Raw genomic sequence first — 11,663 nt, forward strand, 5'->3', positions numbered from 1 at the left:
CCTTCAGAAACCCTCTGCTCAGAAACAGCAGCACCCTTTTAAAGAGCAGACACGCCCTGAAGGCCTGTGGCTGCAACACATTTGCACAGGCTCGCTGTGAGCAGACCCTGATGTGAATATTTACATTCAGTGATTATCACACCGTATTAAAACAGAGTAGGGCCTGATCAGTGAGACTAGCTGTGGTTTTGAGCTGCACACTTACATCGCCTGTAAATGAGATGAAGTAGGATCTGGTGCTGCTGATGGAGAAGTTGTGGTAAAGCTCCTGTTCAAACATGGTTTTCCCTTCCTGCAAAAAAAACAAACCAAAAGGGAGAGAGAAATGTCAGGAGATTCTCCTTGATGTTTAGAAGGACCGCATGTGTGACTCAGCAGATATCCATCCACTGAATACAAATCAGAGACCCATTTAAGTCTTGGTATTCGTTTAAAAAGCAAACCAGGAGTTTTTAGATTTGATTTCCATCCACATGATACAAGCCTTCCGTGATCGCGCACTGCTCCCCATAATCAGAATAGGTTTACATGGTTCAAAAAAACACCATCTTTTTGTTGTACTGCACTAGTGTTAATTTCGTCAGACGAGACAAGACTAAATATGTTCGTCAACGACCTTTTTTTCCATGACTAAGACGGGACGATGACGAGACTGCCCCAATGTCCAAAAACGTTGACTAAGACTAAATTAACATGCATTATTGTTGACGAAAAAAGACGAGACTAAAATGTTTTGCATAAAATAAAAACTAAGATAAAATCTCTCTTCATTTCCGTCTACAATCGCCTCTACTTTTTCATCATGAGATAGAATATTCAGCCGTTACTGAGACCCGTTGCTACGGCACCGACAGGTGCCTTAACGACGGTTATCTACCGGACCGAATAGCAACGCAGATTTTGGTGCCACTTAAATGCCTGCGCTTCTCTCTGATGCTCCTAAACGGACGTTAGAGTCAACCAAAACATCGCTGCACGGGACGCTAGTTAACACTACACTTGGCAGCAGGTAACGTTAGCCTACCGTTAGCTAGCAGTTTAATGCTGACAGCTAAACGGTGTAAAGGTTTGTCTCTATTTCCAACACGAGACGTACGACAGTCTGCAGCTGCCGTTGTCTGAAAAACAACACATATGTTGCGCTCACTTGAAATATGCCTCGCCAGTTTCGTGCTGCATTTATTTTATTGTAAAATATCCTTTTCCCCATGCAGTGGTTGTTTTTGTCGTTTAACAGGAATTTACTGGTGAAATAAGGAAGAAGCTCAATATTTATATAACTTTATATAATTTATTTATTTTTATAACTATTTGACTGAAATGGTTATCAGAAATAATTTATTTAAAAAAAAAGACTAAAATGTTTTGACTAAAACTTGACTAAAATGGCGAGACTTTTAGTCGACTAAAACTTGACTAAGATACCTTGAGTTCTCTTTTGACTAAAACTAGACTAAAATGACGAGACTTTTAGTCGACTAAAACTTGACTAACAAAAAATGTTGGCACAAGACTAAGACTAAATTAAAAATAGGTGACAAAATTAACACTATACTGCACATTGCTGCAGCTCCTCTTTTCACCCTGTGTCAGGTCTACGTTTTAGCTACAGAGTGAGACCTCTGAACTTCTGTAAGATCTGTGTTGTCAGTCGCACATGCGCAGTAGCTAGGTAAGGATTACATGAGCTAGCTAGCGGTTTCTCCAACTTCGGCCTGTACAAGGCAGGATTAGCCGGGAGACTTCTTCTAAACGAGGGCACACTTCCAACTTTGCGTGGAATACCTGCAGAACAGGGACATGGAAGTAGTTCCAAACAATTTATTTTGTAGATTAGGGTGAATTTGTGTGTGTTGTAGCAGTGTTTTGCCATTGAGCACGAGCTAGCATGCTAGCACTAGCATGCTAACAGTTAGCCCCCTAGGCCCCTTGTCTTGGCTAGTGACGTAGAAAGCCGTGCAGATTTTGACCAGCTCACCCGAAGACTGAAGGCAGGACACATTCAGAAACCATATCTCACTCAAAACAGAATGGATGTTTTTTTTGAAAGTTTGTATGCGTGTGGAAGCACCAGAGACACAAACTAACACCCCAAATCCCAGAAAAAGTGATTTTTTTTCATAATATGAGCACTTTAGGATGCTTCATTCAACTACCGCTGTTGGGGTTTAGTTACAGCTTTACATGCGTTTCCTCCACGGCACGGCCTCGCTCACCTTGATGTCAAACACTCTGATGAAGTAGGACCTCTGTGGGTTGTCTTTGACCAGACAGGCCACGCCACAGCTCCTCTTCACCCAGCAGCAGCTCCGGTCTGCGCCGTACACCTGGACCACCGCCGAACACAGCGTCTGAACACACAGGGGACAAAGCACAGGGCGGTGAATACCAGCAGCTGCACAATTCGTTAAAAAATAAAACATTGTAGTTACTGTGACATCTTTTCTTGATTTTGGTTTGGTGTTGAAGACAGAAGGGGTGGGGGGGGATTTGGTCATGTTGCGAGTTGTAGGTTTAGTATTTTGTAAAAATAAAACAAATCACAAAAAATAAACACGTTAATATTCTAAAAACACATTTCAGGTATACGGATTCCTGCAGAAAGTGAAAATGCTCAGTGAAAAGCCTCCTAGCTGCATGTGTCCTGGAGCAGCCAACGAGGAAGAGGAAATCTACATGATGCAAAACATTACAAAACGGTGATAAAGACTGCGTGCAGCACACATCGGCTTCACCAGGTGAGAGACACAGAGACAGAGACCTTTTGCTATCAGTTTACACATGCAAATACAGTATCTTCAACAATGGATTGTCAAATGTGCAGAATAAAATAAATAAACTAAGGGGTCATATTATGGCTGTGCATTCATTTGTGATTTGTCTGTCTTGGCTTCGCACTTTAATTAAAAAAAGGAGCACTGATTAAGTACATCATTTCTATAAAAGTTGGACGGGGCTTGTGAAAGACAGATTTTTAAAAAAGGATGGCCAAATTCAAAGCAGTAGAGGCTGTACTATCCTGACTTTTAAAGCCTTAGTATGCTGCAACCAAAAAGCTTATCAGATGGTCAAACAGAGTCTGAAAAAACAGACTTTTCTGAAAGTAATTGGCTAGGTGTACAGAGGTGACAAAAAAAGGCAGGGTTTGAACTAAGCCCTCTTCAATTCTACACAAGTACTTCATTTTTTCATGTGATGAAACCGAAAGATGAAACATCTTCGAGGAGAGACCGCCTGAAAGTGTGCACCATTACAGCAGGCCTTTTAACACGCACACAGACATTCAGAACAGGTAGACACACTTTGGGCCTCCGCCTTTAAAATCCTAGCACACTGCTGAGCATCTTTTCCTGATGAAAAATGTGTTAGCATCTGGTTCACCAGCAGTTCAGCCGACCTCACTACATTCGGCCCCAGAGCTGGGAGCATCGGAGCAGTGAGGGGGGAGAAACATGGCAAGTCATTTAGAAGACATCGTCTAGGAGCCATTAAAGTCTCTACAGAATTCTGTGCCAATCCCTCTGGTGGATGTTGAGATATTTCACTAAAAAGTAAAAATTTTAACCTGCTTGTGGCTAGGGCTGGTTAATGTTCAACAAATTTCGATACTGGTACAGATACCGTGACTTCGATAATGGTTCCTAAACTATACTTATTTTTTTTTATACTAATTTTATAAAAGAAAAAGAAATGACACATTAACATTACGGTACACATCTTTGTATATATTTTTAAATTAAAGTTTTTCATGTCTTTTTCTATGACGTGTAATATTGGACAGCCAATAACAAACATTATTAAAGCTGCAAGCAGCGATGGACGGGCCCTCGCGCCTCTGCGCGCGTTGGGGTTACTGGTGGACGCCGCTCCTTGCGACCGTGCATTTGTGCGGCACACCGACACCGCAAATCGTCACCAGTGAAAAGGGAACTCCCCGCTGAGTTTAATGATACCTCACACATGACTCTACGTCATACAGTTCATTAGCTGTGAAAGGGGGCGTGGCCAAAGTATAGGGGGCGGGCCAAACCTTTAACTGCTGAGTTCATTGATACCTCACATAAGACTACCATAAACGGGTCACGTGAAAAGGGGGCGTGAAATGGCGAAACGCGCCCTGCCACGGCTACACCCTATAACGAATTTTTTTTTCTTTTAACAACTTTTCATCTTTAATGTCTTAAGATGGTACAGATCAAATTTGAAGTTGATCGGATGAATTCTCTAGGAGGAGTTCATTAAAGTACGACGGGGAAATGGCCAAAACCACACTAATTTCGAACTTTCAATTCAAAATGGCGGACTTCCTGTTGGGTTTAGGGTATGGCTCCAATGACGTTTTCTGTGCATCGTGACATGCTACGTATGTATACCAAGTTCCGTGAGTCTACGTTAAACGTACTGCAAGGGCTCAATTCTTTTATGTTTTTAGGGGGTGCTAGCAAGCCATTTTTGTGCAGCTTTTCCCAAAACCCTTAAAATACATAAATATTCACCAGACTTGATGCGCCCGCCAATTTTGGTGAGTTTTTGAATATGATAAGCCCCTCAAAAAGGCAATTAATTTGCAATAACAATAACAACAACAACAACAACAATAATAATAATTCCTTCAGTTTCAATAGGGCCTTCGCCGCTGTCGGCGCTCGGGCCCTAATTATATCTTGGTAGAAGCATGCTGCGTGCTGACTGGCTCACTTACGCTGATGAGATTTACTCCTTAGGGACTGAAATTGGGGATTGAATGAAGAGGCATTTTTCGATACTCTATACTTAAATGGCAATTCGGTCGGTGCATAAAAAGTATTGAATTAGGTCAGGTGATCCTAGATGAATAGTTAGTCAGGGGCTCACCAAAGGGATTTACCATGAATGTCTGTATAAAACTGCATGGCAATCCTTCAAATAGTTGTTGAGATATTTCTGTCTGGACCAAAGGGACTAACTTTTAGGGGCACTGCTTACAAAGTTACAAACTATTGTAAAAATGTAAATGTGTGATGATCTGTCCAGCCTGGACTGCAGACAACTTCACTTCTTAAGGGAGATATCCCTTGCCTGTTAATCTTCTCGAGGTTTCTTTCATTCCCCCTGTTTTTGGGGTGTTTTGCATTCTGTCCAGATTGTAAAGCCGGTTGAGGCAAATTTGGGATTTTCGTAAGTAAAACACACACGATCAGTCAAAAGACTCTACTGTTTAGCCCTAAAAAGGATCACTGTCCTTGTTGGAAGATTGTGTATTAAAAGTCCTAAACTCTCCGCCAATATGGATTTGAACACCCTTAAATTTAAGCTGATCGTCAGCTCTTTATTACAACGATTGTTTCATTTCAAATCTGACATTTCTTCAGTGTTTAACCTTGACTTTTGCAGAACAGGAAACAAGAGTCCAGCTGCTGTCCTCAGCACTGTCCCGTCCTCGGACTGTTCTGGGTTGCGGTTTTGAGGTTTCTGCAGAAGTCACTGTGTTTAATCCTTTGCCGGGATTTCTCCCTCTGCAGCAGAAAGTGACCGAGTCCGCTGGGGAGGAGGAAAGAGGAAATGCCACTGGGCCGGTTTCCTCTTCTGTGATTTATGACTGCAGGTTGGAAGAGCAGCAGGAAACACTCGAAATCACCACTCAGCATCATACAGAAAGGTCAAAGATCAGCCGTTAAATGCCTCATTTAGGCTGATGTGGAGTAAATGTGGAGTAAATTCTCGCTGAGGGAAAGTATGCAGCAATAAACGCAGACGACACTGCAGACAGACTGCATCTCACTTCCCTTAAATGGCACAATCCTGGATCCGTGAAATAACTGGCCTTTAAAAATTAAAATCTGCCTGCCTCTATGGGAATTTAACATAGGGGTGTACTTACTTATGCCCCCTGTATTTTAAGGAAGAACATTTATTTATTTATGAAAATTCATGTACTTAAATTAAGACAATATGATCAATTTCCAAAAGATGTTTTTTTATTCCTCTTTTTACACCAGCTATAGACAGGTTACACCAGCTATAGACAGGTTACACCAGCTAGCACCTTAGCAAAGATGAGCCTTAAAGATCTGTCGCGGTGTTTCCTTTAGGATTTTTTTTAGCAGTGGGGGCCGGTCTGTCAGAACAACAACCCGACTCGGAAGAAAGAGAACATTTTGACAATAAAGTACATCAACACAACCGTATGTGGAGTTAAACTGGACAGGCCCAAGAAGCTCTGAATATTTCTACTTGTTGTTAAATTGCAATGGGCAGTGCATTATGTCGGCAGGATAATTTAAAAAGGCAACCACGTCTACGTTGTGCAACTGCCCTATTTCTGATACGTGGTGGCAGAAATGTTGCCATGGTGGGCCGCCACTAGAAAATCAACATAGAGAAAACACTGTGTCAAAAACAACAACAACAACAACAACAGAAAAGAAACGACACCATCACAAGAACGATAAACTACTAAAATGTTCTGCATTGGAAAAATTATTTGATAAATAATTAGGATGTAAAAGAAAGCACAATTATCTAAAAGCAATTACAAGTGAAAGTTTGGAGGTTTAAAACCAGTTTTCTAAAATGCCCAAAAGGCAAAAGTGAGTTGATCTGGGAGGAAGTGCTGTATTTTGTTCCAGGAGTCAGGTGGACTAAAATGTAAAGCAATTACACAGGTCTTGTCCTGCACCTTAGGTTGTCCAACGAGCCACCAAGCAATCATTCACTGAGGAAAAGTGCACTGATAACTTCTGGTTGCAGTCTAGATAGCACCTTGGCTGAAGCAAATCAGCTTTTAAAATGAACCTGCAAAAGTCCCTTGGGTCCGGATAGATGCCGCTGTGGTCCTTACTCTTCAATACCTTTACCCTACCGACCCTTTAAGCACACTGTCTTCACATGACACGTAGGCGACAGCCCAAGTTTGTTTACTTTGTCTCTCCATCCATACGGTTTAAACACACCGGCACTGGTTCCGAAAAGGTTGAAAACCGTCATGAATCCAAACTATCTAATTCTGTGCTTCCCCCAAACTTGTAATGTAATCTGCCTCCAGATAAATCCTCTGCTGTTTAAAGAGCAGAGGGGCTCTACACTAAGCCGGATTAGCAAATTAGCCACATAACTTTAGGAAGCTTATATCTAATATTTTCTGAAATTGTGTTTTTCTTTTTTTTTTTTTTTTAAACCTCACCCTGAATAGCTGAACCCTCATACCAAATGAAATATCTCAAATTTGTATTTATTTTTTTAAGATTAAAATCTGAATCATCAGATTTAGCTTTATTTACAGATATCGGTCAAACTTTCTAATCCTGCATTGTGAAATACCCCACCCCCCCACCCCGGAACACCCTCCATCTGCGCGCTTGTGTGGAAAAGGAGATGAAGTCTCCACAAGAGCGTTGCTCTTTAACTGAGACCAACTCTAGTGATCAAAACAATAGTGCAGTTAAATTACACTTTACTTTACTGGTCACACCTAGAATTAGTCCCGAGTGCAATATCAAACTTTAAAAAGATACATTTGTGATCTTTTTGTTAATAGGGATAATAGGGGTGATGTTAATGCTAGTTTTTATCTGTTCATTGGTTTAATTTAAAGCTCTAGTGCGTAACTTTTTGATATTAATGAACGTATGTTACATTCAAGCCGTTGCCAAATTAGCTGCTACAAAGCTAATTAAGACTATCAGCTCCATACAACTCTCTCTGGATCTGTCAGTATGACTATGTTCAGAAGATTGTGGCGTCAGGCTACTTTCATGCGCAAAAACTTGAGTGACGATAATGACCTCTTCTGAAGAGTCCTCCGTGTCCTCCTTGGCTACTAGCAACTGTGTGGAGCGATCACGGAAGGCTTGTATCATGTGGATGCGCCGACAGTGTCATTACTTAGAATTCCTCATTTGGGGGGGGGGGCGACAGAAATTACACACTATGGCTTTAAGGTTTGGGTTTTCAGAGAACCGGAGGTTGGCGTAAGAGCGAGACAATTGTAGTGCAGTTGCACTTTTCTAATGATCTTGTTTTCTTGAGGATGACACAGCACACAAGAACAACACAACTATCAACAAAATAGACAGAGGAAGCACCCGAGCGCCTAAAAAAACCCCCACATTCAGTGATAGTGATAGTGATAGAAATGGATTTGTTTTAAATGCCCTGACGCACCAATAACATCGTGGGCCGAGCTTCTGTTGCCCTAGTCTTTGCTAGTCACGTACTGTCGCTACTCGTCGGCCCTCGTCTACCTCCCCCCCCACATGTTGAATCGACGTTGGGGCTTTCCGTGAGAGGAATACATCTGGTTGGTTATTCAGCTTAAGCAAATTAGTGCACAAGAAGAAAAACGGTACTGAGGAAAGCAAACGACTGAAGTCCACAGGGCACACACACAGAAGGCTCTTCTCGTTTTTCATCTCCATCTCATCCGATCAATCCAATACACACAGAGCTAAGAGATCAGACTATGAACAAGCCGATGTCTTCAGTACTGGTTACGTGATGTTAATGTAAGTTAACCTTGGGTCAAATTTGACCCGTTTTCAAAGTTTTTTTAATAACAGAAAATATGGGACGTCGAAATAAGCGCTGAAAATGTAAAAAAATAAAATGACACATTAGGAAAAGCAACAAAAACAATGAAAAAACTGTCAAAAACACTGAAAGAAGACCTACAAACTTTAGAAAATGCACCAAAAACATAAAAAAAAAAGTGCCTAAAACATTGGAAAAGTCACAAAAACGTCGGGAAAAAGACGTGACCAAAGCGTTGAAAAAACCCTCCACAAAGACATTAAAAAAACAACAACTTTGAAACAAAGTTTTCACGGTGGACAGGAAGACAACACAAGGGTTAAGTAAACTCGCACTCGTCAGGAGCGCTACGTATTGTTTGCTAAACACAAACAGCAATATAAGAACTTGCTGTTTGAAAAAAAAAATACGATCTGTATCTGTTTTGCCCTGCAGGCCAAGCTCCTGTTCAGCCTGTGAAACCAGCAGCAGCTGACATTAAAATCTGCTGAGCTGTCCGTCTACAACCATCTCATTACATCACCTCCCCAAAAAGATCAGATAAACTACAGCCTGACTCACAGTTTGTGTGTTTCGGGCCTTATCCGAGAGGATTTTCGTAGCTGGTTATGATTTGGTGTGGAACATGCAGGTAGGATAAGCCATGTTCAGCGTAACACCCCCCAGGCATTGCTTTTGATTTTCACGTTTAAAAAAAAGAAAAAGGGTCCTTCTTAAATGAGACTGGTTTGTAGCTGAGTGAAATGCCCCTGAAGTGATTTAAGTGGCATCCATGACGACAGCTGGTTGAACCTGATAAACGTGAAGGATGGGAGCGTCACAGCTTCCTGTCCTGTTCGGGAAAACGCACGACCGTCCTTGATGAAGTGGAAGGAAACGCTCGAACTCATTTCCCTTGCTGAAGCAACATTCTGGCATATCTAACTGATATATAACATCAAGTTACACTGAAGACTCCTGTAGGACCAGTTAACACAAAAATCTGTTATACTTCAGGCGGATGCTAAAGAAAATGTGCACCGAATAATCTGTTGAATTAGTCTTTTTTGTCCCGAAACAAAAGAAACTTTGATAACAATGATATAAAACCAAGCAAATGAGCAAAATCTCACATTGAAGAAGCTAACTAATCAATTAAGTGGTTTTTAATTGTTTCAGCACTAATTAGAGCTATAAAAAAAAAAATATGGGCCCATATCAAACTACTAGCCTACATAACATGTTTAATAGGGGTGATGGAAAAAAAAAAAAAAATCGATGCAGCATAGTATCGCGATATTTTTCGTGGCAATACTGTATCGAGATATATATATATATATATATATATATATATATATATATATATATAAAATTGCAATATGTTTAAAATCACAATAATATCGTATTGTGACATAAGTATCGGGATGATATCGTGAGGCCTCTGGTGATTCCCACCCCTAATGTTTAAGGGTTCAATTTGTAGTTAAGAAACCATTTAATTATTTATAATCATGTTTCATTTGTAACTGAAGACAGGGCTGTCACTAACAATGATTATAACTGACAATCCGATGATTATTTTCTCCATCAGTCTTTATGAATTGAAAATGGTGATCATTTCCTAAATCCAAACTTAACATAATTCACACTGCTTGTTTTCTCTGACAAATGGTAAAAAAAAAATCATAAGATATTCAGTGTACTGTACATACAAGACTAAAGAAACAACCCAGACTGATCTCAATAAGTGCCGTATGTATGACACGCCAATTCGTATGCCATTTGGGCGTGTTATCAAGACGCATAATCGCTTTTTAGCGTGTTTATCAACGCCATTTGGCCTCCATTGACTTACATTACCTTGCAATTGCGTTTTAAATTACACCGTAGCAAGTAGTATGAAAGGCCGAAAATCCGCACAGGGAACCGTCCCGTTCTTCTTTAACTAAACCCAACCCGTCCGCTGTATACGGCGTAGACATACATGGATAGCTCAAAATGCGTACAGATAACACGCCACTTGGCTTTAGAAAGTGGCGTGTTAGTTTACGCGAAGTCATGAGGTCACATTGAACAAGCAAATATTTACATTCAATGACCTAAAACCAGTTGATTTTGCCATTTTTTGCTTCAAAAATGTGCTTACACAATAAATGATCAAATATGTTGCAGGCATGTTTTTAACTGCAAAATGAAATACATGTTACTGATGTTAACACATTTTAACAAAAACATACAATATAAACTTGTAGTTTTTTTTATGTCTGGATACTATTTTAATATTATGTAAGCATTAGGCTAGTCCCTGCATTTAAAAACCTGTCAAATTAAATTTGGAGTGATAAGCAGATTCAAAGTTTTGACTCTTGGTGATGGAAGCTAACAAACTGTTTATATATGGTTCACGAATTGTGCCTTTAAACTTAAACAGAAGCTAATGGATAAACCAAATAAAGAGGAGACGCCATAGTTTTTTGAACAGCTTTCAAAATGCGTGTAAACAGATAGAACGTGAAGGAGTCTGAAGGGTCACCGATTTCGATGTAACACCGGGGCCCCCCGGTTTGAACGCCACAGCGGTGTTAAAACAGGTTTCTGCTGCTTCGTGTGAACTGAGAAATGAAAAGCATAAACTGACGTTTCTTTATAACGTGTGGGTGAACGTACCTGGCCATTATTTAAACCTGCAGGTGGTAAACAAACGGGGAAACTTACAGCGCATTTCCTGCCCAGGTAGCCGAACAGGCACTCGTTCTCCTGCGGGGTCAGGAGGATGGAGCCGACGTTAAGAGCCCTGCGGGGCGGCGGGTGGCTGTTCATGGCTCCAAATTCTTCTAGTTAACCCCCCGAAACGATGCGGTTATGCCCGGACGGACTCAGCGAGCACTGCTAATTACAGAAAATCCATGCGTACTCCGGTTGCAGTGGCCTGCAACCGGATCATCTCCGCTGAGTCCGACTCCGAACTGGAGGGCGGAGGAGGACCGGAGGGGGTGTTTTGCAGGCTTGTTCCTGCTTAACAAAGACACTTAACTTCTCAGTTTTGTGTAAAATGAAAAAAATTAAGGACTAGCTGTGTGCCTGTACGCGGATAAAAGCTCAACTTTCATTCGGAAACTCCTGCAGCCGCAGCAGCGATGCGTACATCCAACATGGCAGCAAGACGGAGCAGACCA

General features: G+C 41.1%; 1 protein-coding gene across 1 annotated transcript in view; it reads right to left on the reverse strand.

Annotated features, from left to right (window-relative positions):
* Positions 1–11,663, reverse strand: part of wasla (WASP like actin nucleation promoting factor a) — a 34,167-nt gene extending 22,504 nt beyond the window's left edge. Inside the window, 3 exon segments of the mRNA XM_039809767.1 lie at positions 206–292; positions 2,217–2,351; positions 11,203–11,663. Of these exon segments, the coding sequence (XP_039665701.1) occupies positions 206–292; positions 2,217–2,351; positions 11,203–11,307 (327 nt within the window). The 5' untranslated portion in view covers positions 11,308–11,663.

Source organism: Perca fluviatilis, chromosome 8 (genome assembly GCF_010015445.1).
Source record: "Perca fluviatilis chromosome 8, GENO_Pfluv_1.0, whole genome shotgun sequence".
NCBI lineage: Eukaryota > Metazoa > Chordata > Actinopteri > Perciformes > Percidae > Perca > Perca fluviatilis.